At 45.1% G+C, this 27,951-nt stretch overlaps 4 protein-coding genes across 5 annotated transcripts; 1 reads left to right on the top strand and 3 right to left on the bottom strand.

Moving 5' to 3' along the window:
- The first annotated feature begins 242 nt into the window (after window positions 1-242).
- On the top strand, window positions 243-9,309 carry RAD52 (RAD52 homolog, DNA repair protein). The gene is made up of 11 exons (XM_066320232.1): window positions 243-415; window positions 1,821-1,922; window positions 2,498-2,591; window positions 3,986-4,053; window positions 4,305-4,423; window positions 4,510-4,585; window positions 5,469-5,665; window positions 5,871-6,007; window positions 6,620-6,700; window positions 7,204-7,443; window positions 9,047-9,309. Exons 1-11 carry the CDS (start codon window positions 335-337, stop codon window positions 9,307-9,309), a joined length of 1,458 nt encoding a protein of 485 aa, XP_066176329.1. The 5' UTR covers window positions 243-334.
- A 520-nt stretch (window positions 9,310-9,829) lies between these two features.
- On the bottom strand, window positions 9,830-13,355 carry ART4 (ADP-ribosyltransferase 4 (inactive) (Dombrock blood group)). Its single transcript, XM_066320231.1, is given in 6 exon segments — window positions 9,830-10,085; window positions 10,087-10,179; window positions 10,181-10,235; window positions 10,238-10,720; window positions 11,246-11,440; window positions 13,307-13,355. Coding segments are annotated over 6 exon segments (1,131 nt in total).
- A 936-nt stretch (window positions 13,356-14,291) lies between these two features.
- Window positions 14,292-18,897, bottom strand: LOC136361450 (osteocalcin-like). Its single transcript, XM_066319381.1, has 4 exons — window positions 18,732-18,897; window positions 18,203-18,238; window positions 16,289-16,358; window positions 14,292-15,086 (listed from the first exon to the last, which is right to left on the bottom strand). The coding sequence occupies exons 1-4, from the start codon at window positions 18,796-18,798 to the stop codon at window positions 14,957-14,959; spliced, it is 303 nt and encodes a 100-aa protein (XP_066175478.1). The 5' UTR covers window positions 18,799-18,897; the 3' UTR covers window positions 14,292-14,956.
- Window positions 18,898-21,968: 3,071 nt separating this feature from the next.
- On the bottom strand, window positions 21,969-27,951 carry MGP (matrix Gla protein). Of its 2 annotated transcripts, none has more exons than XM_066319406.1 (5): window positions 27,884-27,951; window positions 25,060-25,210; window positions 24,463-24,498; window positions 23,229-23,304; window positions 21,969-22,341 (listed from the first exon to the last, which is right to left on the bottom strand). In XM_066319406.1, the coding sequence occupies exons 2-5, from the start codon at window positions 25,118-25,120 to the stop codon at window positions 22,203-22,205; spliced, it is 312 nt and encodes a 103-aa protein (XP_066175503.1). In that variant the 5' UTR covers window positions 25,121-25,210; window positions 27,884-27,951; the 3' UTR covers window positions 21,969-22,202. The 2 variants fall into 2 exon arrangements, with proteins under 2 accessions (XP_066175503.1, XP_066175504.1); XM_066319407.1 differs by having other exon boundaries at window positions 24,463-24,481; window positions 25,061-25,210.

The raw sequence follows: 27,951 nt of genomic DNA, 5'->3' as shown, positions 1-27,951 counted from the left end.
AGGGTGATTACAGTCAAAACAGCAATCTAAAATAAAACTGACAGGTCATGGTAGAGCTGAGTAAAGTTTTAGGAAGTTGTCCCTACTTTTTATCAAGGTATTGATGGATATTGAAGGTGGTCCAGGAAGACAGTGCTGAAGAATCTGAAAGAGGGAATGCTTTTCTTTTTCCTTCCCTGGCATGGTACAGTGCCTTCACATTTACCTAAAAGGAAAAAGCCCACATTTATAATTTTTTACCAGTGAGATATTTCGAATAAGATTTTTGCCATGTCTTCATGTGGAGTGTCAGTTCTGTTCTCTTCATTCATTATATTTTCTGTGATCTCCAGGCATGCCTGAGAGCCAGAGGAAAGATGGTGGGAGCTACAGCAGCAGTTCCAACACTGGGGACTCTGTGGCTTCCTTTGGACAGGTCAGTTCCTTCTGCCCAACAGGGAAATGAAGGCTGCATGCTCACACTCCTGGAAATCTGCTCTGCATGTTGATTCCTTTTCAACTTGGCTACAGTAAGGCTGGAATCGTGCTACACCCTCTTGTACTTCACTTCTCTCGGCAAAAGTCTTGGCATGCCTCAAATTATAATAAATTACTCTGCATTCTTCTCAAAAGGTTTTTTAATCTTTTAAACCTTAAAAGTGGGTCTCATTTTATTCTCTCTTATTCCCAGGTGTCCTGAGTCATGCTTACACATATTCTCAGTACAGGTTCAGAAAAGCCAACTGCTTTCAACTATTAAAAAATAATTTTTAAAAGTTGTAAAATAATTTGAAAAAAAGAAAACCGTATCTGGACTGAACAGAGCTTTTACTGGTGAATTCTCTTCTCCATGATAGGCATTTCTACAGAGTTCCTGAATGTGGCACAGGCTTGTGCATTCTCCCTTTTTCCTTGTGCTTTTTGGTTACAGGCTTGCATTCTACAGTCAGAAAAATATTAAAGTTTTACTCTTAAGTTTAAATAGAACTAAATACAAATCAGAATGGTTTGGCAGGAGTTGGAATTTATATGGCATGCACACACACACACTCTAGGAGATTCTGTGTTCTGCTGAGTTGTCAGGGCAGCCAGTACATGCATACACAATAATTATTATTTAAGTGGTGAAACCTCTATTCTGTCCCACTTCAGGCTGAGCTTTTTAGTTCTTAAATCCTTAACCATACATATAGGCTTCATTTCATTTTGTAAATTGGATTTCTACTGAGACAAACCTAAACTTACAACACTTTGGGCTTCTCATGATGCTGGTGTTCTCCAATGATACCAGTGATGTTGGAGTTATCCAAAGAAATTTGATAACTCAAGAAATTCCTATTCTGCCTGCTTTCCTGAGCTGTTCTCCTCCCTGACCTGGTGACCTGACTTGGTGACATGCTGTCCTCCCTGACCTGGTTAATCTTCAGTTTTGTTGGACTCTTTAAATACACTTTTCTTGTTGGTTGCAGAGATACTATGTTTTGGTTTGGAGCAGTAAAATAGAAACTTATGTATGTGTTTACGGCTAGGATTATTAATGAAAAATGATTGCTGCAGCTCAGTAATTAATGCCTGCATCCATCAACAGTAAGAGGAAGAAAGAACTGTCTAATGCATGTGTGTACCCTGAGGTGTTTCCTTGCCTGCTACATCCCAGTTCCAAAAAACGGATGCTGCAGCTGTGGGAAGAAGTGGGAATGGAGCCGGGCTGTGGGGAGGTGAGGGGAGGCTGAGGCAGGGGTGAGAGGTGTCTGGAAGGAGTGGGAATGGAGCAGGGCTGTGGGGAGGTGAGGGGAGGCTGAGGCAGGGGTGAGAGCTGTGTCTGCGTTGTCTGTGCCCAGTACCAGTACTCGGCGGGCGAGCACCGCGCCATCCAACATGCCCTGCGCCAGAGGCTGGGCCCCGACTACATCAGCAGCCGGCAGGCAGGAGGAGGACAGAAGGTAGGAACAAACGTCATGCTTCAACTCCATTTTTCCCAGGAAAACTGGGGTTTCAGTTGTTAAAATAGTCCTCATTTGTTTGAAGTTAATTTCACTCTAGTAGTTTAATATGCAGATATGAATGCAAAGTGAGCATGGCATAAGTTTTGGCTTTTTATTGAGCTACAGGTTTTCCTTTAACACTTAAAAAGAACCTTCATTTTTCAGTGCTCGGTCCTTTACAAAGGAATATTTATCTGCTTGTGCAACACTGAGATGTTTTCCCTGGTTTTCCCCAGAACTGGACTATATGAAACATTATATAACAGTGGCTGCATTTACCAGCTTTAGTGCCTGCTCTGCCTTCTGTTGATTAAGTCATATTTGTTGTTATATTAATCCCCACTACATTTGCTGGAAGAGAGTGCATCTGAAACTGCACCATCAGCCTTTTATTGACATTATCTGAACCTTGAACTTGGCTGGGTTTTCTCAGTGTAAGATGATATGTGTAATCTCTAAAAAATAAAGTGTGCAGAGATGTGGGCACAAGGCCGTGTATTTTTATATATATGTGTATGTGCTCTTCTTTTCAGGTCTGCTACATTGAGGGTCACAAGGTCATCAATCTGGCCAATGAAATGTTTGGCTTCAATGGCTGGGCTCATTCAGTCACTCAGCAGAATGTTGGTAAGGATCTCTTGGGGGCAAAGAAGTCTTTGCTCCCTGTTGTTTCACTGTGAAGGAAAATTCTCTCAGATTAGGGCCAGGGTTTCTATCACAGAATCCCAGAATGTTCTGAGTTGGAAGGGCCCCCTAGGGATCATGGAGTGCAGCTCCTGGCCCTGCCGAGGACACCCCCAGAGTCACCCCTTGTGCCCCAGAGCCTTGTCCAAACACTCCTGGAGCTCTGGCAGGCTGGTGCTGTGCCCGCTGCCCTGGGGAGCTGTTCCAGTGCCCAGCCACCCTCTGGGGAAAAAACCTTTCCCTGATACCCGACCTAAACCTGCCCTGGCACAGCTTCAGGCCATTCCCTCGGCTCCTGGCACCATCACCACAGAGAGGAGATCAGTGCCTGCCCCCTCTTCCCCTCTCAGGGAAGCTGTAACTGCAGTGAGGTCTCCCCTCAGCCTCCTCCAGGCTGAACAGACCAAGTGCCCTCAGCTGCTACAATTTCATCACTTCAGAGCACCTGGGCAGAAGCATAAGCAACTTCCAAGTGTCTTAACAGTTACTAAAAATGAGGGAAATTAAATAATGGAGCTTTTGTTTTCATTTTAGGTCTGTCATAGTCATTATTCTGAGTGTGCTTATGATTATTCTTGAGGTATTCTAATCAAGTCTCGGATCTCTATGGGTACACCCAGTCAAGAGTAATTACAATTAAACTACTTAACACCCAGCAGTCCTGAGCCAACTTTCATACTCACCTGTAATTTTTATACTCTAACCAGTTCATATTCTCAGTTAATATTCCCCTCATCTTTAGGGATCCATCTTTTGCTGCAGATTTCTCTTCTAGCTAATACCCAGTACTGAGCTTTTTACAACAGAAAATTTGGGGGAAACTTTTCAGCTGTAACATGGTGTTCAGGTGATTTAAAGCTTCAGCCTCTTCCCTGTTGATGGCTGAAATATAACCTGCCAGAGGAGTGTTGTCCTTGTTTGCAGATCTGCTATGCTTATGCTGAAGACTGGGTGTTGAAGTAGGTCAAAGCAGCAGCCTAAATTACCTTCTTCCTTCTCCCCCACCTTCAGAAATCTTTTCTTAACTCAGGCTGGTAGATTCTAGAAATAGAACAACTTACTTCATTGCTTTCCATCTATTCTGCACCATGGTTTTCTTTCCCCCTTTTCAGTCAAGAAAGGACTGACATCCTTCAAACTTCTACGTTTTTCAGATAATACCATAACTAGTCATTCCTTAGAAATTCAGGCATTCTGTCCATGATAAAACCTTGTGCAAATTATTTGCAAACTTCAGACCTCTACTAGATCATAGGAAAGAAACTACTTTCATAGACAATTATTTCTTTTCCACTATTGTTTTTATATAAATTAACACTTAAAATATCTCCTTCCAGACTTTGTTGACCTCAACAATGGCAGGTTCTACGTGGGTGTCTGTGCTTTTGTGAAAGTTCAGCTTAAGGTAAATGGGTTTTTTTGCTGGCTCTGACTGTAGCTGAGCAATTGCCTGAAGCTGTGAATGGAAGTCCTTGCATGGGTCAGTGCACAGTCCTCGGGTACTGCTCTGCATTAGGGAACCTGCTGGTGTCCTAAGCATTGACCTTGCTGTGGAACAAACAGCCAAAAGCAAGGAACAGGGCTTGGGAAAGCATACCACCTGTATAAAATATACTGCATGTATAAAATCCCCTTTTATTTGAAATTGTACTGCAGGACGGGTCATACCATGAAGATGTGGGATATGGAGTCAGTGAAGGCCTGAAGTCTAAAGCCTTGTCCTTAGAAAAGGCAAGAAAGGAGGCGGTAACAGATGGACTGAAGAGAGCACTCAAGTAAGGGAAGATGAGCGCTTGTGCATTTTCAGAAGGTGTGTGGGAATTCAGGCTTTCAGTCACAGCGAGCCCTCTTTGTCTCTCAGGTGCTTTGGCAATGCTCTTGGGAACTGCATCCTGGACAAGGAGTACCTGCGGGCCGTCAACAAGCTTCCCCGGCAGGTGCAGTACAGGGGCTGGGAAAGCAGGGCCGCACAGCCCCCTGCCCCTCTCCTGCACTCAGAGCTTAGCACTGCTGCTTCCTGACACCAACAGCCTTGCTAACAAACAGCTCTCACACACAAAGTGCAGTGGGACTGAAGTGGCCCCTCAGGAACCACCATGCTTCCTGCTGTGCACCACCTGGGGCAGGAGGCTTCTAGGCAGTGAGCTGCCTTGTGGAAGGAGGGAAAAGGAAAGCCTTCTGCAGGTGCTGATCCATGGACTTTCATAGCAAAGCTGCCTGCAGTCACTGTAGGACTTGCCAAACTCTGCTAGAGGCCTAGAGCTCCATGACAGATGTGTCAAACACTGTAGGAGCAGATCCAAAGTGACACCTCGCCAGGTAAAGATGGCCCAGGTCTCTGGTTTGCCAGGGGTCATCATCTATTAGAGGCACTGCCACAAACTGGTAAGGTGACAGAGCAAAAACATCCCATCTTTAATGAACAGGAATGGTGTACCTTCCTCAGAATTCAGTAAAGGCTGGCCTTGCCCTTTAGCACAAGCAGGAAAATGGAGTGGTAAAACAAACTCACTCAGCAGCAGCCTTGTGGGGCTGTGGGAAGCTGTAAAATCCTGCATTGATCACCAACACCTGTTCTCATTTGCAGAGCAGTGTGGGGAGATCGCACACCATCTGCCCTGCAGCAGTGAACAATTAAACCCACACAAAGTCACAGCAATTCAGTGATTAACTGACTGAATTACTGGGTACTGAAGGAGCAGTTTGGGTTTCTAACTTACTGTTCGACTTAGGGCAAACAAAAGAGGTTTTTAACCAGAGCTTATTTCACTAACTTGATGATGGAAATTTCTGAACCTTTTCTTTTTTCTCCTTTACCAGGTACCCCCTGAGTTAGACTTGGTCAAAGCTAAAGTACAGGACTATGAGCCTGAAATAGAGAAAGCCAGATACAGCAGCTATGTTGAAAGGCAGAACACAGCAGGGAGACAGCACTATGAGGTGACAGCTGGCTGTAAGCCTGGCCAGACAGAGGCTGCTGTAGTGACAGCAGATCAGAAACAGCCCAGTGCTCCCAGGTGAGACTACTGTTATAAATTTCATTTTTAAGCTGTATTAGGAGTTACTGGGCCTTTTAAAACATGTAGACAGTTCCATTCTAAAGACACCATAAAGCTCTAGTTCAGTGGATTTTCTTTCCTGTTATTTCTTAATGATTTTTTTTTCTTCACAAAATGCAATTGCTGGGGTCCTGTTTAACTCTGTGTTTCTGGGGGAGTTCAGGAGCACAGAGTCCCTGGCCATGGAGTGTGATGCCACTTACCAGAGAAAACTGCGGCAGAAGCGGCTGCAGCAGCAGTTCCGGGAGCAGATGGAGAAGCAGAAGCAGGTCCCAGGAGTGACTCCCAGCAGCAAACAGGGTGAGAAATGTTGTTAAAAACTGGTACTTTCCATGGGAACTGCTGGCAGGCACCGGTTACCCACAGTACAGGAGCCTGGCCAGCTTCATGTGCTGTGCCATCAACACAACCTCAACCTTTGAGGCCAAAGGCAGGAGCATTATCATATATTCCATCTCTTTGTTCCAAAAGAGTCAGGAGTGTCAGCTCTCAACCTGCATCATTAAACTTGCAACTTTCCAGCCACCCTAAAGCAGCTGTTGCCAGCACCACCAACCTGCTGCATCCAAGCTGAGGATGCAGCACTTGGCAAAGATATTGCCTGTGCTACTGATATTGCCTGTGCATACATGTCCCTTGGCTCACGGGGAAGCCTGTGGCCCTGTGGGAGCAGGAACATGGAGATGGACAGGCTAAAACCCACCTTAAAGTAGCACAGTTTCTCAGCAGATGTCATCAGGTACAGAATGTTACTTCCCACATTGTGCTTCCAAGCCTTAACCACCTGTAGGACAAAAGAGGGTACTGCTGACAGTGCTGGCTGGCATTCCAGCCTCATGCTCTGCTAAGAAGGAGCCAAATGGTGTTTCTGTATTTCTGGCATTAATCTCTCCCTGTGTTGCCTCCTTGCAGCAATATCTGATCCTCCCACGAAGCACAGTACTCCAGCAGAATTGCAACAGGAGCTGGCAATAGAAGAGGAGTTCTTTGCAGGTCAGCCAAAGAGTGCTGAGTAATACAGTGTTAAATCATTGGCCTTTAAAGCAGGTTAATTCAGAACACAGTGTGAGGGTAAAAGCTCCGAAGAACTGGAATAATGAAAGCGTGAGTGTGATTCTGATCTTAACAATACAAACTTTGCCTGAGTGGCAGGGAGATGAGTCCATCACTGTGGGGGGCTTCACGTAGGCTCTTCAGTAGAGTTATTACACCTGTTTGATAAACCCTTTTCCTGAGGTGATACTGCACAACATAGAACTTGGGGGGGGATTTAGGGTGTGTCTTTTCTCAGTATAAACATGGATATTTGGGTCACACATCGGGGTGCCTGCACATTGCTTAAGTCCACAGCACAAGGGGCAAGACCCTACTGCACACTGACTTAAGAAATGCTTTACAGTTTAAATGTTATAGTGGTCACTGCCTGTAGGAAAAGAATGTGCTGTCACTCCTGCAATACAGTACTGTGTCATGGATCCCCTGCTCATTCCTTCCAGATGATCCTGAACTTTGGGACATTTCCTTGGAGAGCACAGACCTAAAGGTAACGGGTGCCAAAGTCTCAGAGCCTTCAGCAGCTGCACAGCAGGCAGCTGGGACACCCCGTAGCCACCAGATGAGCACTCGCAGCAGGACACCCCACAGGGGCTACCAGCACAATGCTGCTGCCAGGCTGGCACAGCTGCAGCCCCCTGCTGCAGCCCCCAGCACCAGCTGTGCCCACCAGCACACCCCAGGTACGTGCTGCCACACTCACTGGGGCTCTTGGGAGATGGGGAATCTTCAGGGGGAGAAACATTCCTTTCTTTTGGACCTGGCTGCAGATGCTGGGACAGTGGTCTTGGAAAACTGCTTTTCTCCACCCTGCTGTCCGATCAAGGAAGGGTTAGAAAAAGAATTGAGGAACACATTTAGAGGCAGAAAGAAAATGTTTATTTCTCACTTTCTCCCTGTGTGGCAGGGTGCAGCCCCTTACGGAGAAGTCAGAGCTTGAAGAAAAGGAAGCTAGAAACTATATGAGGCACCCGCTGGGATTTGTGACTCTGTCATGGATTACATCACAAGGCTGCAGCTGGCTTTCCAAATTGTGTCACATGGACTCTGCTGTACATCATGGTGAAGCAACAGAGAAGACTTTCATACAGTAAGCAAGAACTTCATGTACCCTTAGGTTATTGTGTATTTCAGATGCCTTTTTCTAGAACCGTGCCATTCTTTGTGCTTCTGCAGCATGAGGCTTGTGGCCGTACTACAAGTGGGTATTACCTGTAAATTGCCTGAAGCGGGAACAGAATGGATTGTTAAAAATGAGATGCAGTTCACAGCTTGTCTGTCCCTCAGTGCTGCATTCCAACATAGAGATAGAGACTTTTAGTACAGGGGGAGCCATGCTCAGGGGACAGAAGGCTCGAGCTGTGGCTGCACACCTGGCCAGGGTGACACCAGTGGGCTCTGAGGTGTAGCCCCGCAGCTGCACGGCCAGGGCTGAGCCCCTTGCTCCTGTTCCTGAGTCTGTTGCTGTTCCTGCCCCTTACTATTCCTGTTCCCGTTCGTCCCTGCTGTCAGTGCTGTGCCTGGGGCAGGAACACCAGCACCGCTGCTAGCCCCCACGGCAGCCCCATGCCTGCTCCCAGCTTTTGGAACAGCAACGGCAGCTGCACTGCTGGTTTTAAAGAAGCTTTCCACTCCTTTCAATACAGAAATAAATGTGAATTTAAAAACCAAACCCTGCTGGGGGCTGTGCGTTCCTCCCTGCCCTGGCAGCCATGCCACCTCTGTCCCTGCTGAGCGGCCTCCAAGCAGGCAGCACGTTCTGAAGGGGCAGCACCTGCACAGCCTCCTTTGCTTTGGGCTGGGCAAAGGGAACCTCGCAGGGCTGCAGAGCTAAAGGGGCAGCCAGCAGCTGCTGGGCCCTTCCAGCCGCAGCCAAAGAAGGGTTTTGTAAGCAGGACTGGAAAAATGCTCCATTACTCATTACCCTACCACTTACCCTCGCCCATTTCCAGCAGCTCGGTGAGGAAAGGGAACAGCTCTGCTGGGCTGGCCGGTTCTGTTCCCCAGTGCTTCTGGCACCACCTGGGCGGGGCTCAGGCCAGCGGCTCCTCCGGCCGGGAGGGAGCGCTGTCCCCGAGCACACACAGCAGCGGCAGGCTCCGGCTACAGGCGGCCGCGTAAAATACACAAAGACGGGAACCGACCGGCGGAGCGCGGGGATAGAAGCAGACAGAGAAACGAACAGAGAAACAGAAGCAAACACACAAACAATCAGAGAAATAAACAGGGAAAGAAGCATAGAAACAAGCAGAGCTCCCGGGAAGGCGCCGCCCGGGGGGTGAACAGGCACCGACAGCCGCCTCTCGGCTGTTGAGCCGTGGGGAAACGAGACCCGCGCTGAGCGCACGGTCAGAACCCGAGATGGGGAGACGCGATCCCGAATCGCGGCAGAGCGCGGCCGAGAGCCGCGGGGAGCGCCCCAGGGCCGGGAAGGGGATCGTGTGAGGGGAGAGGCTGGACACGGGCCGGAGAACGGCGGGGACAGCGCCGAGAGAGCTGCGGAGCCGCCACAGACAATCGGGGAGAGCTCCGGCCACAAAGAGCACTGAGAAACACACCGTGCAAGTTACGGAGCGTCACAGCCGCGAAACTACGCAAATACTCCGCAGAGTAATGTGCAGAGTTGAGAATTTAAAAAATGAGTAAAGTATGGGAAATCTCAGATCACTAATTTCAGCAGACGAAAAAGCACTAATACGTGTATGGGCACTTACTGCACAAAAGGGATAAAACAGGCTCAAAGGAAATCGCGGACTTTATTTCTGTGGTGTAGAAAACAATCTGAGAGTGACAGTAGCTTTGTTTTCACTTCTCTCAGCTCGCCAGAGATAAGTGTAGAAGCAGTAGCTTGCCAGAGTAGTAGTAGACCAAAGCCTAGAATAGTCCTGAGGCTTGAAGTGTATCAGCATTGCAAGACATCACCATAGATTATTGGTTCAAACAAATCTCACCCACTCTTGCAATAAGAATGCTGGGGGCCCAAAGGCATGAGTCCTACAGCATCCTTCCAATGGCACATGGGATAAATCAGGGCTGCAAAGAACCTTGAGACCTGCTGTTGATTCATTTTTAGTGAGCTTTGGGGTTGTCCCAGGTTTCACAGCAAACAGGTAGAAGCTTGGTCTTGTGGTTCTCATAGCAAACACAGCAGGCGAGGTACAAGTTTTGCCTGGAGTGTGGCCCTGTGTAAGTGCAGCTGGTAAGGGCTGCTTGGGGCAGTGGAGACCAGACTGTGCCCCCCTTGCATAAGAGCCTGTATGCGGTACCTTCTACCAGCTGGCACTGGTACTTGCTGCAGTTCCCCACCGAATGCAGATGCAGCCTACTGGATCTGAAAGAAGCTTTTGACAAGAAATATCTCATAAGGGGGAATGAAGACTTCTTTCTCAGATGTGTGGTAGGAAAAGCCTTGCTGCTCTCAGGCAATTGGTCACTGTGAACAAAGTTTCATTCCCAAATTTCCAGGCTTCATTACTGAGGTAGAAGTTAAATGGCCAAATCGCCCCCTGCTGCCTACCTTGGCCTCGATGTGTAAGTCCTTTACACTCCTGTGCACCTCGTAGCATTTATGTTCCCCCATGCTGCTCTGCCATTCCTTTAATATCTGGATAGCAGTTGTTAGGTAGAAGTGAAAATATTTAAAACTGAACTTGTGTCTATAGTGCTCTGGAGAGATTCCTGCTCAAGTTGTAGCCCAGGTCAGCTGCGAGTGTGGCCGGGAGTTCATGGTGTAAGCCATAAGGACTATGGCAGGGCTGTCATGCATTTCCCTCAGGGGACCTACAGGGCTCTTTTGCAAAGCCTCCTGAGCCTTCTTCCAAAGATGCAAGTCGTCCTTGTTAGCAGCTATTTCCTTTTGAAAATAGTTTCCTTGCTCCAGTTCTCCCATCATCTCCTCTCTGCACCCCAGATATTGGTGATCAAAGGAATGCAGAGTGATATCCATCAGGATGGGGGAACGTAGCCTGCAACATAAAAGCAATGAAGATTAGCATGAGAAGTGTGAATGTCTTTTGTATCTTTGTGGATGCAAGCCAAGTTTTTCTCTACCCTTTCCTTGCCTCTGTCATTATTGGCAGAGCAAGCAAGGCAAGTAGCGAATCTTTAACAAGACCTTCCAAAGCAATCTCAGGTTATTGTGTATACACCAGCATAGGCAAATACTAGTCAGGATGACAGAGTTCTTATTTGATATGGATGTGCTGCATTAAAATCTCCAGAAGCATTGGTCAATTTAGACAGGCTGGAAAAGGAGAGGAAAGATTCCATGAGATCTACTCACAAACACTCTAAGAAATATCTGGCTGCAAACGAGGAAAGTTCCAACCAAATTGCTAAAAAGAACTAGGACAGGTAAGAAATGCAACAGAAGAACTGAAAGCAGAAAAGCTAAAATTGAACAAACTTCTTAAAGAACCTGTTTCAAATGGAAAAAAATATTTTTGTGGAATAAGCAATTTCATTATTTCAAATAAAGAGCAATATTTACCTCTTTGACCAGTATTTGTGAGAAGATCAGCAACAGGAGGCTGTCCAGTGTCACCAGCTTCACAGAGTCCACCCAAGACACTGTAAAGAATTTTTTTTTTTTAAGGAAAGGTAATTTGTGCCTGTGTTTTTCTGGTTTTCTTTGAACTGGAAAATTCTGCAGTTTGTAATTTGCACTCAGGTTTTGCTGTTCTTCAACCAGAGATCATTCACCAAATTCTCACTGCAATTCAGAAGTCAGTAATCAATCCAAGCAGACAATTTACTGGTATAAATGTATCAAAAATCCATAAGGAAGTGTCTGGTTGCACCAACTTCAGCTGGCATGAGTGTCCATCACCTTGATAGTTCTTTTAATTCCAAGGTATTAGGTGTTGTTCTTGCAAAAAGGAAGAAAACCATGACTTTGAGAAGCCTGAGGCACTTCTCCTGAGGAGTGATGTGTCAGGGTGACTACTCCCTGGTTAAGAGTTTTAAAAAGCCCCTTTAAAGAAGTTGACACTGATAAAGCCAATACAGAAATGCAGAGTAGGTTGAGATCCCATCTGGAAGCAGTGATAACCTAACTCTCCTTCTCCTTCTTATCAGCCCCTGGTTTCTACTCATGCGCTGCCAATCCTACTCTTACACCACTGCAGTGGCACCTTGTTGTTTACATTGGACACAGGCAAAATGGGTGTGTGAATGCAGATTCTGTGCTGAGACAAACCTTGCTCTAGCAGCTGCTTTCTAACACCCTTCCAAATACTGGCAGCAAGTTATTCACCCACAGAGCCCCATGGCCTCTGATAATTCTTCTGGATGGAAAAAGAGCCAAGAACTGTCAAGGTTTTGGTTCTGACTACAGAAAAGTGAAGCCCATTTTTCATTGCCTGATAATGATAGGCTGGGTGAGGGAGGCACCTCCAGACATAGTGATTTCCTGAGATAAGGGACATTTGTAAGGCTGCTTGGATTCTGTGGACAGAGCATCTGCGAAATACTGCTGAGAAAAGGTGGGAAGTGACATAAAGGTGTCATAATGCGCTCCTTTCAAAGCAGTTGCTGCTGCTGACAGTATCTGCAGTCCCTGGTGACGTGAGATGATGCCATGAAGTGCCATACAAAGTGATGGATGCAGACTACATACTTTTCCATCCTGGAATTTCTCTGTTATCTTGGGCTGTATTTCAGAAGGTAGTTGTTTGACTGCTGAAAGTGAGTCCACAGGAAGGCTCGCGAATTTATTCAGACAGTACTCCACCTTAGTTTGTGTAGAGATAAAATAGACCTAAACTGAGACAGGCTCCCGTGGGAGCTTGACAATCATGATAAATACTCCCACTAAATGACAGTTTTTCTGCATGTAATCCATTTGTAAATTATGTCCCTGGTTTTCCCCTCTGACCTGTATGTGAATGTTTAGTATGAAGGGAATTGGGAGGAAAGGAGTTTGAATTTTCAAACGCTTCAGAAGCAACTCATTATTAAATGCAACAAATACAACGGCCATAAGATGGCACCAGAGGATTTGTGGTGGTGCTTAGCGCTGCATTAACCAAGCAACAATCGAATTCCTCCATTTCAGCAGTAAATTTGTAACGTGATCTGGGTGCTCAGATCCCCAAAGGTCACAATGACTTCAGCCCATGAAGAGATCTGATGACACAGAGCAGATGACATAATGGATGCCTCCGGGTGTAACTGGTTTTGCCTCAAAAAAAATTTACTGAAAGGGAGAGAAAAATATAAAACTAACAGAAAAATGCAAATATAGACAGGAAACTTTTTGTGCTACCAAAACCGTACAACAGGAAAAAACAAAACAAAACACCACAACACCACACTATTTTATTAGAGCATTAGGGTTCTGCTAATCCCTCTAGTATTTTTCCAAGCAAAAATTTCACTGTTTTCAATAAAGCACTCCGTTAATTTTCACTAGGTGGCCTTCAGAGGATAGTTTTACTGTGAGCAGTGAAGCCCCATCAGTCAATAGAGAAACCAGGCACAGGTGTTTGAGCAAGACATGCAGAGATGTTTATTAAGTGTCTTCTGCTTGGCCAAGATCAGCATTGCCAGTGCAAGCTGTAGCAGCTTGCCAAACAAAGTTCACACTGGCAGCCATCTCTGCGGACTTATCCTTTGTCCTTACTTCAGGACAAGACTTTTCAGAGAAACGCCGGTCTGGGTATATGGTGAGTCAGGTAAAGCCTGGCCCTCCTCTCCCTCAGTGTCACTGAGTGCTGAACCTGTGACCTAAATTTCAGTGTCATAATTTCTGAATCACACTGGGGCATGGAAGGGGAGAAGGAAGCCTCATGCGCTGGGTTCTTGCTCCTCAGGGTTGTGTGACAGGCTGTGTCTTCCAGGCACTTTTACCACAGGTAAAAGTTGTACAGAGGAACAGAAAGAAGCAGCACACCAACCTGCTTTACACAAGCAGTATTTATTACATTTAGCAGCTGAGGGTGGTTGCACCAGCTTACCTGCAACCAGATTTGGTCCCTGCCAGTTTCCTGAGCATCAGCAGATCCTGGATATGTGATCTGCCATCCACCTCTCAGGGAAGGAAAGCTGACCTTAGAAAGGTTATGCAGAAAGTTGCTGAGTTATAATATTTATACCAGAAGACAGAATGAAGTAGTGCAGAGGGAAGACAATATATATAAAAATACACACACATTTTTAATATATATATATTTTAGCTACCAATTGTCTTGAATAAACAAAACACTGCCCCAATTTCAATCTATCCTTGAACCAATTTTCTTTTTTTTTTAATTTCATAATGGTTTTTTAGCATTCTTTTTTTCTTCTATTTTTTTATTCTTTTTAGCTGTTTAGATACTTTTAGTTTCAAGCATAAATGCAAAAGGAGCAGAGAAGAAGAGGGTTTTGTTGTTGTTGTTGTTGTTCTGCTGGATATTTTTAGTTTCGCTAGAAGCTGGTTGGGAAAAAAATCAAAACAAAAAAACCCCAGAAAAACCAAGAGAATTTGAGGACTTTTTATACAGTCACAAAAAACAGCACACAAATGCAAGGACTCATCTGAAAGGACTCCTTATACACACCATTTGGGATTTATTTATTTATTGTTGCTATACAGGCAAATTTTATGACAGAGTAATCAGAAGAGTGTACCAGAAGCTGATTGCTCTCTACGCAAGACTATTTGCACACGTCTATGTTTACAAAATGATCCTACTATGATGCATATTTAATGTGATTATGCTACATGAAAATACTGAACTTTCCCACTAACTGGAACAGGTGTTCTTCCTTCTTCACAGTGAGCATCCCAGGATCAGACCCATCACTTTTACACACATTGTGACATTCTTATTCCATAATTCTCCTGTACTTGACAGAAGAGGGTAAGAGATCTAGTGATGTTTCTGAAGCATGCAGTGATTTTCTAGAAACTAATCACCATTTTTCACCTATTGTGTGCTGGTGATTCAGGTAGAAGGAAGTAAGACAGAGCCTTCTGATGAAGCTCAAAATACCACAAAAGATGTCTGAAGAGAGACTTTATTGAATGAAAGGAAGAAAGTTAATGGAAGTTGAACAAGTGGCATAATCCCTGCCTTGGTGTTCCAGCTGGTTAGGGAGACAATGGAAGAAGATGCCAGTCCAGGTGCTTTCCTTCCTTCCCAACCACAACCTTCTTTCTCCTGTGGGATTTGGAATGTTCCAAGCCAAATGAGTGGGGAGACCTTCCCATCCTCAGTATCTCCCAAAGAAGCGATTGTAGGCCAAGGCAAATCCTACTTGGTCAGAAAGATAGTCGCAGGGGGGGTAGTTTTCACAGCGCTCATGCATCTGCTCCATTGGGCTTTTATAATACTCGAAGTACCTGGAGTAGACAAAGACAGAGATGCCATTCTCCAGTTTCAGCCAATGCAGTTGGAGACAGTTCACACACCTGACACTGACATGAAAAAAGTGATTCTCCAGGGTGACCCAACAGAGGACTGGTTGTGCTTAGTTAAACATCTATTTACACAGGGATAGGCTACTTGATCAATGCTGGGAAATAAGGGATTGCACCCATCTTAAATTAATTGCTCTTGAGTTTTTATCAGAAAAGCATACTACAGAAGCTGTAAGGATTTGTGTTTGGTTTTTTGTCTTCAGTCTCATTCTCCAATTACCCAGGAATTTTGTTGTTGTTATTTATTTAATTATATATATATATATATTTATTATTTCCTGCTTACCTTTATTTTTGCCCACTAGCCATTATTTTCCTTCAGCTTAAGCATTTTTCTCTAATAATCCTCACTTCTGTTGTAGACAGGAGCACTATCCCCCTGTAACATTTTTTCTTCTCTTTTTTGCCAGGCTAAGAATGCCCAGATTTTTAGTCTCAGCTGTACACTTTCAATGTCATTCTCAGTTCCTCTTCTAGCTTTGGTTAATTGTTCCTGGATACTGTACACATTATCACAGAAATCCCACCAGTATCTCATGAATTTTTACTTTATTTCTGTATTGGAAAGAGTAGCTTAACAACCTCTTCCAGAAACAGATGAAGAACATCCTCACATTACCTGAAATTTCTCAAATAGCTAGGATTTCTCCAAATCTTTGTGTCTACTTTCTGCACAAGTGAGTGTATGTTCTACAGTTTCAGAAAGAACAGCCAATCTGACCTAGCTTTATTCCTGCAACAAAGCTGTGCTTCCTTTGTGGGAAACCAGAGACAATGACCAAGGCTCCATCATTCTTATTATCCTAAAAATTAATTCTGATGATCCAGTAGGTTGGAGCAACTTCTAACATGTATCTCGCTGTCTCCATGGCTAGCACAGTTAGTGCTGTCTTTCCCCCTGGCAGGAATACTAGAATCCAGCTATGAGCCTTTAAATGGGTTTTAATGAATAAAGAACCATTTTTCCATCACTGAATGTCTCCTACAGCCTTTTTCCTTCAATACATGAAGGTATTAATATAGCTGAACAACAAAATAATGCCTTGTTGTGCCCTATGGCCTTCCCACCCCCTCTTTAGAACAGGTCCAGATTCCAGCTCTCAGCCCAGCTCCTGAGTTGTTACCATTCATAAGGGCTGGATCTCTTCTTCCTCTTCACAAAGGCATTGGCAACTTCCTTTCTAATCTTTATGCCTGCCAAGAGAGAATACAGCAGGTTAGAGATGCAGCACTGAAACACACAGACCAGTCTAACCTCTGAAAATCAGAATCTACTTTCTTCACAAATGATTGCCACAAGTGATCCTAATGGTCCATTCATCTGTCCCCATTCCATTGTCCACTGAAAACTCCCTTCTCACTGCAGCCTTCATATCTCCATGAAGCAAGGGCTTTTTCTGTCATAAACTCCATTTCCTTATCACACAGCATAATCTGAGTCTGCAGCAAATGTGAAGAAGGGATAAAAGATTAATAAGAAGAATATTAGAAGAATGGCATCCCCTTTCCCTTGCCTACTTAATTTTATAGTGTTGGCTTCTTTTCTGTCTTGACTCGGATTGAGAATGATGTGGGATATCAACCAGAAGACTTTAAAGCACCTCCAATGAACCATGAGCAACAGGCCAGCACATAGAAATACCAATCCTCACATGTACAGAGTTTTGTGAAAGTGAAGAGTATAAAATAGTGACAGCAAACATCACCCAGTGAGAAATACACCCAAGATGTGCAGCAAAGATCCCAGCATTCAGGACCTGGAGAACATAAGAGGTGTTTCAGCCATGAGAGCATTTGCCCCTACTATCCGCTAACAAGTCATGTCTGCACAGTTGCTTCTTTGCTCCCTTGATTTGTCATTGTGCAAACACCATGGTGCTGTGAGCGACCCCACAAACAGCAGGTACAGCCACTTCCCAGCCTGAGCTAGGACTCAGCACAGCACAACCTCGTTCCATGGTATGGTCCCACAACAACAGAGGTGTGCACAGACGCCAGCACAGCAGCAACACAGGTGTGGAAACTGGCAAATTGTTGCTGTTGCTGTCTCTGGGGGAAAAAGATTCTAAGACCTCTGCCTGTGGGAAGATGGTGGGGTTTGTCCCTTCCCTCATCATCATGGAGTGTTTGGCTGTGTTTGTCTTTGGAGATGAGAGGTATCCCATTTCTAGCAAACTGAGGTTAATCTGGGTCAAAATAATGACTACACAGAAAGTGCCAGTTAATGAGTTGTCAGAAACTACCACCTTTCCCTGAACAGTCTTCACATCTTTTTTCTGTTTCCCAATCTGTGTTTGTATTGGCTCGCTGGCAAAATACCAGCTTGCATGCTTCTCAGCAGCAATGTTATCCTTTAAAGTGTGAGGAAGGAAAGACATGCAAGAACAAAAAGGATTTTCGATACAGATTTCTGCCAGGATCAGCTTGCTGTAAAAGCTGTGAACAACCCAAGGTGTGCAAATCCCAGCATCCCAGGTGACCTGACGGGAGGGACTGCAGCCCTCAGAAGCAGCCAAGGAAGCTCCTCTCTTTCAGAGTTTCCTTGTGGCAGGATTTGGCAGGGATGTCACAACCCATTGATGTCGGCAGCTTCTGCTCTCAGAACAGTCTGGGGATACAGCAATCACTCTGGGCAGGTCTCTGGTCAGAAGCCAGGTCAGAAGCCAGGTCAGAGCAGGGAGATTACACCAACACAACCCTGTTTCACTGAAGGCAGATGCATCCAGCTGCTAAACACCCTGTACCACTTATGCCTTGCCAGGGCACTTCTCAACCTCTGGCAGCAGCACACCCCAAGCAATGCTAGCCGTGCTAGTGCAGGGACACTGGCTGCCCTCATGTCACCTGCTCACCCATGAAAGGCTCTGATTGCTCTTGCACCTCAGCAACTGCAGACTTAGAGAGTGAAAAAGGAAGAATTAGAGAGGGACTCAGCATGGTTCTTGTTCAGCCCTTGAACCTATCAAAGGGAGGAAAGAAGCCAGATGCAGGAGAATGGAGCTGAGCATCAGCTGATATCAACAGAATTATATACTCACTGTCAGCACTGAGAGATCCAGAGGGTTCTTTGGGGTCTGGAAGACAGACAGACAGACAGTCTGCTTGTGAGTCCTTCTATGCTTGTGAGTCATCCTCCTCTGTAACTGAATCCCACCACTGACTGGCCAGATCCAGCTCCCCCCACTTACATAGACAGTCTGTTTCTCACAAAAATGGTTTTATTAACACCCACCATTTAGAGAGAGACAAAATGACAAACCAGTTGCAATCTTGAACATATTAAAATGTTCAAATTCCTTCTGCAATTCAATATGCAACTGAGGTGGGGGTGAGTGGGTGTTGACCAGTGGAAGAAAACGCCCAACAAAAGATGGGAATCTCTGTTCCCAAGCCCTCTCTCACCCATGACTCTCTCTCCAACAGAGATCTGAAGTCATGCAATGACTGGTGGTGGTGCATCTCTTCCCCCCCAAATCTCTGTATCTCTCCCAGACTGAAGGGAGGCTGACAGCAAGCTGCAGGGCTCAGCAGTGCTCTGAGAGCCTTCCTGGAAAGATGTCCCCTTACCTTTCTCACAACAGCAGATTGCTGCCAGGGCCAGAGTCACAATCAGCAGTGCCAGCACACTCCTCATGTCTTCTTTGGCCGCACTAGTCTCCCTAACCTCAGAGCTTTCCTGGAGGTTATTGAAGTTCTCCGGGGCTTGTTTTTGGGCAGCAGTTTATATCCTGTGATTTCTTGGAGAGACCAGGGATCTGGCTTGTGTTCCTGTGTCTGTGCTCCGTCCTTAGGGCCAGGAGGTACTGGGTCCTGGCAGTCATTTTGGCATTCATCTCATGACTCGGGGCATTTCCAGAAGATTTTATCTGAGGTTTTGAATGGGGCTGTTGAAGAAAAACATCTGGATTTAAAAAATCATTTTTCTTACAAATTTGAAAGTCATTCAGTCATGCTGGAAAGCCAGGGGAGAGACTAGCACACACTAAAGTAGAGCAGTTCTTTTCACGTGATGGGGCTCTCTCATGCTGAGTTTCTCAAATGAGACTGAACATGATGGTGACCTTTTCCTCCACCCAACCTTGACTCATTACCCTGAGAGTAAAGAAACCTATAAATCAGTTTGCATGGGGCAAACACAGTTTTTCAGACAATTTCACCAAATCACTTGGGAGAGATGAGATTTTTTATACTTTTAGGAAATTTGGAAGTTAGTTTGAGGGAAGATTTTTATATTTTCCTCGTGGAAATCTTCATAATTTAGAAGCTTTATTTTGGCTTCTCTTGTTCAAAAGTCAAATAAACATATAGACTCCAAAAGTATTATCCTTCAGGATCCGAGTGGCTAAAGTTACTTGGTTACAAGAGCCTTGCATGGGCTATGTGTCAATAAACCCATGCTTCCCAAACCCACTATCCAAGTTACCAAAGGCATGTCCCACAAACAGTGTAAGGAACCACAGAATCACAGAATAAGCTGAGCTGGAAGGGACCCATCAAGTCCAGCTCCTGACCCTGCACTGGACACCTCAAGAGTCTTATCCTGTGCCTGAGTGCATTGTCTGAATGCTTCTTGAGCTCTGTTAGACTGGTGCTGAGACCACTTAGGCTGCCGCAGAACCTGTTCCAGTGCCCCATCACCCTCTGGGTGAAGAATCTTTTCCTGATGTCAAACTTATACCTTCCCTGACACGGTTCTAGCTGTTCCCTTGAGTACTATCACCCTTGAGTACTATCACTGATCACCAGTTAGGAGGATGTTGTATGCTGCAATGAGGTTTCCTCCTGGCTGAATAGACCAAGCGACTAAGTTTGTGTAGTTGTTGCCTTTTTTTTTTTTTTTTTTTTTTAATCAAGTGTGCTTATTCTTTCTGGTAGCAGAGACATAATCTTCCTCCACCTCATATCCAGTCCTCCTCAGCCCCATGCACGGGCTTACAAAAGTAAAGTTTAGGAGGCTTCCAAGGAAAATCAGAGCCATTAGGGATTTTCCCAATTCTTAGAAACACTGTCTTTCAGCTTACAGAATTTTCAGGATTAAAATAAACCCCAACTTTGTCCCTGTTAACTTTTCTACAGTCCAGGAAAGCTGAACATATATACTAATGATGTCCAGCAAAAGGTCTTGTATATACATATTATTACAGCAAAAGAGCAGCAGTTAAAAATAGATAAATATCTAAAAATAATAGGTGTTCTAGGAAGGTTATACTTCCAGATGAGTGCTTTAAGTAATATAAATATATAAATGTTCAGTTCTAGTAATCCAGTTTTATTTATCCTGCCACCTTTTCCCAAGCTTTCTAACCAACATGTAGTCTCTTAAATTTGTTTGGTTGTGCTTACACTGATGAAATCCCACAGAAATCTCTGGTATTATTCATTATTTATACTGGTTAACTGGGGATTGGAATCACTGGATATTTCTGGACACAGACCCCAACAGCACTAGACTTTGTGCCTTCTGTTGTGGTAGTGGACAGTGCCAAGTCAAATCTAGACACTGCAGACTTGTTGTTTTTAGCATATGTGAGTTTGCTCTGGTTGGTGATTACAAGATTCACCTACCTGAGAACATAGAGAACAAGTGTGTGTGAATATACCTATATCTGTTTTTTCCTTAAAATTATTTCTCTCTTGCTTTTTCCTCTGGAGAAAACTTTAGCAACTGTCAGGGTGGAGTTTCCTGTCAGAAGGGTTTTCAATAAATAAATCACATTTCTTTCCAAAATTCAGTTTCAAAGCTGGCAAAACCTTGAAGCATTTTTTGGAAGGAGATGGATGTTTCTAATGGGCCAGGTAGATTTGGCTCCAGACTTAATTTCACAGATTAGTCAACAATTTGGTACTACATACATCATAGACTTTGATTGCATGCCATGAATCTTTCCACCTTCTGTAAGCGCCTGTGCCTGTGTAAGCCTGGAGATGTGAATGTTGAAACCATCTGTGTTGAGCTGAGATAGATGTTATGTCTCCTACACAAATCACACCAAGAGGTGTCCCAGCTGCTATGGCTGCTGTCAGGCCCAGAGCAGCACTGAATTCCTGGACATGTCAGCACTGGTGCCTTTTGGCTGGGGACAGGCCCTGGTGATGATGAGCAGAATGCAGCCATGCTCACTCTTCAGAGGTCCAGGAGGTGCTCAGTAACTTTTGCACAAAGTCACATCTTAATTTCAAACGGTTTGTGAAGAGTAAAATGTAATTGTTCTGTGCAAACAAAGTTGAGCCTGACCCCAAACATACGATTTTTTTTTCTGTTTATTTACCACCAGGAGCCCCGCTCCAGCTTTGATTTCTGCAGCTTTCAAGTGCTACCAGAGTAGTTTCAAGTGGAAGGGTTTTGAAAAGGGATAGCAAAAGGCAACACAAGTTAAGTCTGGATGACACACTCCTTTCTAAAGGAGCACCTAACATCAGGACCTGATGGTAGCTGGATAAAGATGAGGCAATTTACAGGCTTTTTCTGTCACCAAGTCTCACTCTAACTTTGTTTTAAGGTTAAATAAGTGCCTTCTGGATTTTGTCTCCCCAAATGAAGAAAGATTTGATTTTCAAAAAGTGCATCTGCATTCTGAATAGCCCACTGTTTTAGATGTCTTAAGACTGGGAGCTGAAACTGTCTGGTGACCTCTGAAAGAAGCCACTTGTAGAACCTGGAACAAGAACATTATAGATTCTTCCAAAGCCATATGCTTGCAAGGTAATGATGTTTTCCCCCTAATCTGCAACAGAACAAATCCAGTTCCTTCATGGAAAATTGCATACCCCCCTTCCAAAATACCGTGAGTCGTGAGACAACAGTATCAAACCAGTAATTTATTTGTAGTAAACACCCATATCCTGAACTCTCTGTGATCTCTGCTACATCAGCTCAGTGCTAATTAACACAGTGTAGGAATACATGGCTACATGGGAGAGAAGCAGCAGGCAGGATAACATACAGGGATACAAGCAACTGAATATGTTTCCAGAGCCATTGCGATTTTGGGGAGGATACCCTGGGCTCCAGGCCCCAGGGTGGGAACCAATCATCCTTTACTTAGTCCTCCTCCTCCCAAAATAGTGCTTGTAAGCAGCAGCGTAGCCATGGCGAAAAGCATACATTTCACAAGGGTAGTAGTCCTCGCAGAGCTCCCTCTGATGCTCCTGGGGTGCCTTACTTCGCTCCCTGATCCTGTAATGGTAGGAGAAAAGAGGAGTAAGTGCTGTCATCTTAGATATCTGTCTACAGCCCTTTCCTGTCACGAAACTGCCCACTGAGATTAAGGATCCACCATCAGAGTCCATCTTCCAGCTACAGAGTTCTTACCATGCCAGCTTCTGTATTTCCTGCACCCGGGGAGTGATATGACTACAGCAAGAATGTTTTGCCTCCTCAAGCAACTTTTTATTTAGGGCCTAAGTAAGGTGGTAGGGAGAGGGGAATGGCTCCTGTCTCAATTTGAGGAAGGGTCCTCCCTTTGCAGCCTTCCCTGGCCTGCTCTCTTCAGCTCTTCTGCTGTTTCTGAAACATGTACATAGAAAAAAGACCTGAAATATTCTGCAAAGGGGTCACCTGGTAGTGAGGAGAAGGTTTCCCTTATGCCTTGCTAAAAAATTATTTCTGTGCTTCAGTCTTAATTTTCACAAGCTTTGAATAAGGCACAAAATTGGTTATATCCATATTTTACAAATGAGACAAGGAGGCCCTCAGATGGCCCTTTGATTTAGAAAAGATCATTCAAGTCCTGCATGAGATCTGAGGACAAGAATAAGATTTCAAACTGATCTGTCTTTTGGACCATCCCACACTCGTTCTCTCTCCTTCTGTTGGTGCTTCCTTCAGAAGAAATTAATCAGTCTTCTCAGCATGTGACATGTCTCCAAATCAAAGGACCCGCTCTCTGTTTATCTGCATTCTTGCTTTTCCTGGGACTGGGGACTTAAATTGTACCTCACATTAGAAGAGGGACTGAGGCTTCTCAAAAGTCACCATGGCTGCCACCCCTGCTACCAGCCTGTGCTTGTCAAGGAGGAATCTGTTCCCACTCTCAACCTCAGTGTCCTGAGGCCATGACATACCTCTCCTGAGTGATGGCTCTTAGTCTCGTGTCAGCCTGTATGAAGTCATTGGCCCTTCGCCTGTTGAGGAAGGGATCTGAGAAGGCAAGGGGTTATTCAGAATGGTACTTTTCCAATGCCAGATTTCAACAAAAGCCAGCTTCGTCCTTTATAACAGCCTCCTTGTCTGCCCTCCCATGTACAGTGATATCCAGGATCTTTTAATATTCCCTCCTGTCCCCTGGCTGGTTCATGTACAGGCACTCTCAGTGGCTGGTGCAGGCATACAGAATGCCCATGCTGCTCTTGTTCTGCTCTTATTCAAATCACCCAGGGGGATGTTACTGTGATTCTGCTGCTACAGACCCTCTGAGTGAGTGGAGCTCAGCTGAGAAGGGGCAGGCACCAAGCTACAGAGACCATGGGACATTTGAGCACTCTCAGAAGAGCTACAAGAATTGTGAAATTGTGCACAGGAAGAGCCTGAGTAAATCTCTCTGCCTCAAAGGTTAAACGGTCATTGAGAAGTCTGTGTGGCAGTTTTGGACTGAGGGGCCTGAAAGTCCCTTCTGACTTTTTTGAGAAACATCACAGTCCTGTTGCAGAGTTCAGCAGTCTGTGGATGTCATTGATACTGACTTCCACATGTGCCTTTGTGTTGCTGACTATCTGCTTTGTTCTTCTTCCAGATCTCCTAATTTGTTTTTAGTTTTGATTCACCTGTTCTCTAACCTCTCCAGGATACTGCTTGTTCCAAATTGAGACTCTCCACCCTTTTCATGCTTTTCCTGTGACACTCTCTCTTCCTCTTCCAGCCAAAGGATCCCTCCTATTCACACACCCTGCCTGTTTCCAAGGTGCTTGGAGTAAGGCTCTCCTTGTTCTTGGGGAGAATGAATCTTGTACGTGGCTTCTACAGTACCTCTTTCCATGCTCATCCCAGAGTTTTTTGAGCAATGTTCTTTTCTAGTGTCAGTTAACCTGATTTTGGTACATATAACAGAGACCTGAGCTATGTTCTCAATTTTTTTTCAAATATTCTGTGCAAAATAGTGGAATGAGCTTGTGCCAAAACACGTGAAGTCTTCTTTTAACTCTCTCTCTTTTCAGTCTGAAACTCCATTACTCAGTAAATTCAATTTCCCTGGGCTCAGTGATTCTATATATTTTATCCCTAGTAGGAGCACAAGTAAATGATCTTGGACATGTCTGTAGCACTTTTCAAATTCAATAGCATAGTAAAGCAGTGTCTTACTGAGGTACTCATGGGACTCCATGCTCTCATGGGATTCTGTGGAAAGAAAGAATGAAACATGTATTATGACACTCTATAGATGGGACTCAGTATTTCATATACCACAGATCAACAGAGCACACATAGAAATCAGAGAAGCCAGGTTTTAAGGCACATGTTAAAAAAGGAAGAGAAATGCACTTGACCCTTGCGTGAAGCAGCATCTTAATTCCACCAATATGGAACTGTGTGCCTCACAGGAAAAAGGGGATGATATTACAGAAACAAAAAGGGAGATCTTCCAATTAGCAAGGAATAATTAAGAATTAGCACTCTTATCATAGTCCAGACAACAAAGGTGCAAAAAGAGGAGCAGTCTTGTGAGGTGAGCTGGAACAGGGAGGAAGGGGTTGAAGCATCCTGGACTGTGAATTCCGATGACTGGAGGTAACAGCTCTGGATCAGGGCTAGGAGGATCTGGCACAAAGGAAGGAAAGCAAGCAAGAGATCAAGTTAAGGGCAAAGAAGACACAAAGTTAAGTAACAAACATCTGAACAGACCCATAAATGTCTGCAGGTTTGGAGTTTTCATTCTACCCAGTAATAAAGGTCACCTACCATAGCAAGTGGCAGCAATCACCAAGGCAGCCAGGAGTGTAAGGATGACGAGAGTACGCATTGTGCCAGTGCAGGGAGGAATCTCTCACTCTGTCTTTCTTACTGTGTTTTGCTCTCTTCTCGCTGAGGGTAGCTGGAGATCCTGGGCTGACTGTAAAATTAGCAGTGGAATGTTTATTATGAAAACAGAGCTAGGAGGGAGCCCATGAAAGAGCCTGGGCAAGGTGACAGCTAGCTGGTACACACTCTTCTTAGAGCTATTACAAAACATCCTCTACTAGCAGACTGGGTTAGGTTTTGGGAAGGAAGGGGCATGCCCCCTTCCTGTCATAGTTCAGGGCTGGGGGACATAATCGAGAGGCAAACATGTCACTAGCACTCCACACTCAGAAAAGCTGGCCTGGGTAAGTGGAAGGAATTTCATGGGCTGCCAGGGGCCCAAAGGCAGAGGTGTGTGTTGATCCCAAATATAAATGTTTGTTTTTCTGACTTTTCCTCTGATCTGCTTCATTTGCTCTCATCATACCCTGCCTGGATACAGCCAGCCAAAACTCTACTGTCAGCTTTGCTGATAGAGATACGGAGCATGAGGCTTCAAAAATCCCTGTCCCACTCAGTCCCCCTCTCTTCATCTTGCTTCTGCTGCAATGCCAGCCTGGCAGCTATCAGAAGAGGAATACAACCCTGCTGTCCATTTCATCTCCTAATTCATTGCTTCAGGAGTGACAAGCAGCAACCTGAAAGAATCCCTCTGCTGCCAGGATCATGATTTTTACATTGAAATAACATCCAGAACTCTTAGAAGGCTCTCACTATGGTGCTGACCCTACACTCCTTTTGCAGGCCAAAGGAAAACATCGTGGTGGAGTTAGAGGAAAACATTTCCCTCTCTGGTCTAGCACTAGTCTAGTCCTTGTCACTGGTCTAGTCCTTGGCTCACTAGGCACCAAAGTCACATTTCAATGTAAGGCTTTTCATCTGGGATGAATCTTCAAGGGCAGCACTCTCAGGGAGAATTACCTTGCCTTTTAACACCTGAAAGAGTTTGACTGGATCCAATATCATGGGCAGCAGAGACGGACAAAACATTGAGTGTTCCACTCTGCAACTCTTGGATCAGTAGAAAGCAGTGAAAGAGAAAAGTATTTACAGAGATGGCAATCCCTGGTGGGTGAAGAGGAAACAGTTTGCTAGAGGCAAGGTAGGGAGGGAGGGTGGGTACCCACTGCCTGCCAGCCCTTCCCTAGTGGCAGTGATGGGGCTGGGACCCCATACACTCCCTGGGGATGAATCTAGGGCACAGGAACCATTCTTATGTCTTATCCAAGCTGTGACTTGGACTGCCTGTTTTGCCTAAGTGTATATGCAGGTATCAGGATTTCTCACTGACACGATGCAAAGTGAATGCACTCTGGGTGCAGATCATTATCCCCAAACCACTTTGCTGTTGTCACTGCTATCACCTTCAGAGGCCAAACCGTGAAGCTGCACTGAAGGTAACAGAGCCAAGAACTACAGGGACATATAGGCAGAGCCTAACACTTCATCAGTGAGGAGTGAAATTCATTGGAAAATGATTACTCTGGGATTTGCAATTTATCCTTTCAATGCCAAACTCACAACCCTTTCCTGAGGCCTTCCTGCCTCAGGAAGAAAAACGGACCAGGGACTTCAACTTCAGACCAAAGAGAAAGAATTGCTCCTCATCCCCATTATCCCATCCCACATGGAGAACAGCTCGTCCTGTACTATCAAGCAACCCTCACACCCCCCCCACCCCCCCCATACACATCTCCTTCTTACCTGTTCAGTGCTTAGCCTGAAATCAGGAGGAAAATTTGGGGAAAAGCCGTAAGTTAGTTTACTCTAGACACAAGGTCAAAGGTGAACTGAGACTTCACTGCTGCCGTCTGTGCCCTGTCACTCCAGTCTCTTTAAAGGAAATTCTCTGCTCCGAGATCCTTTTAATTTCTTAGAACTTATAAGTTTTGGACTTATTGTTGAATGTGGATTTTATAGGTTTCCCAAATGTCTTGTACAGTAGCTGCTAAGAAGGGAAAGCATGAGGGAGAGGCTGGAGGACAGACTCCAGCGGGAAAGCAGTGGAGCCCAGAGAGGAAGGGACTGGGTGCACTTTGGAATGATAGTAAGGCTGCCCAGTGGGAAACTGCAACATGCTTTTGAGCCAAACCCTCTTGATTTGTCTTCACTCAGGGCAGAGTGCTCCCTAGAAGACTCTGCTCCTATTTCAGAGGACTCTAATCCTAGAATGCCTGGAGCATACCCTGCCATCAACCACAGGAGAACAGCCACAAACACCACTTTAACCCAAATGTTTCATTTTTCACCACAGAGGCAATACATTTTTCAAGGGATGAATGAACACACCAGCTACACAGCCCTATACCAACAAATCTCCTTCAGGGAATGCTTGCTCTCCAAAAGTGCTCCTTTCTACTCCCCTTGCACTCCATACTTTCCCAGCACACATCTCCCCTACTCAACAAAGAGTGGGCTGCCCTGGGGGTAACATACCATGCAGCACAGTGAGCCCAATCACTCTGCTTTCTTGCAGAATCCACTGGTTAAAAATAGACAGGAGCTAAGAAAAATCTGCACATGCCAGGGAAATTTCTGTAGACTCACAAATAAAGGAGGGATCAGAAAAGCAGCCCTGATGTGTCTGCTGCTGGACTGGAAAATCACAACACTATACATGCTGTAGCAAACACTCCTAACATTTTACAGCGGTCAAAGCACCAGCAAGGCAATAATAATAATAAGCAGCTGTCCAGGAAAAGCAAGGCAGTCCCTGCATACTCACTAAGCTGTCACTTCCCTGCCAGTCTGCAGCTCTTGTCTCAGGGGGCAGCTCTCCTGGCGTCTTGGACC

The sequence above is a fragment of the Sylvia atricapilla genome, chromosome 5 (assembly GCF_009819655.1).
Source record: "Sylvia atricapilla isolate bSylAtr1 chromosome 5, bSylAtr1.pri, whole genome shotgun sequence".
Taxonomy (NCBI): Eukaryota; Metazoa; Chordata; class Aves; order Passeriformes; family Sylviidae; genus Sylvia; species Sylvia atricapilla.
Note: the sequence above shows the minus strand (reverse complement) of the source record. Positions and strands in the feature narration are given on the sequence as shown.

Excerpts from the sequence above, each read along its gene's own strand:
- RAD52 (XM_066320232.1), top strand. The coding sequence starts at position 335 with ATGCCTGAGAGCCAGAGGAAAGATGGTGGGAGCTACAGCAGCAGTTCC. Across the intron at positions 6,008-6,619 it reads GACTCCCAGCAGCAAACAGG|CAATATCTGATCCTCCCACG; the intron begins GTGAGAAATGTT and ends GCCTCCTTGCAG. Across the intron at positions 6,701-7,203 it reads AGAAGAGGAGTTCTTTGCAG|ATGATCCTGAACTTTGGGAC; the intron begins GTCAGCCAAAGA and ends CATTCCTTCCAG.
- LOC136361450 (XM_066319381.1), bottom strand. The coding sequence starts at position 18,798 with ATGAGGAGTGTGCTGGCACTGCTGATTGTGACTCTGGCCCTGGCAGCA. Across the intron at positions 18,239-18,731 it reads AATCTGCTGTTGTGAGAAAG|ACCCCAAAGAACCCTCTGGA; the intron begins GTAAGGGGACAT and ends TCTGTCTTCCAG. Across the intron at positions 16,359-18,202 it reads TGGATCTCTCAGTGCTGACA|GCATAAAGATTAGAAAGGAA; the intron begins GTGAGTATATAA and ends CTCTCTTGGCAG.
- MGP (XM_066319406.1), bottom strand. The coding sequence starts at position 25,120 with ATGCGTACTCTCGTCATCCTTACACTCCTGGCTGCCTTGGTGATTGCT. Across the intron at positions 24,499-25,059 it reads GATTGCTGCCACTTGCTATG|AATCCCATGAGAGCATGGAG; the intron begins GTAGGTGACCTT and ends TTCTTTCCACAG. Across the intron at positions 23,305-24,462 it reads GGAGTCCCATGAGTACCTCA|ATCCCTTCCTCAACAGGCGA; the intron begins GTAAGACACTGC and ends TTGCCTTCTCAG.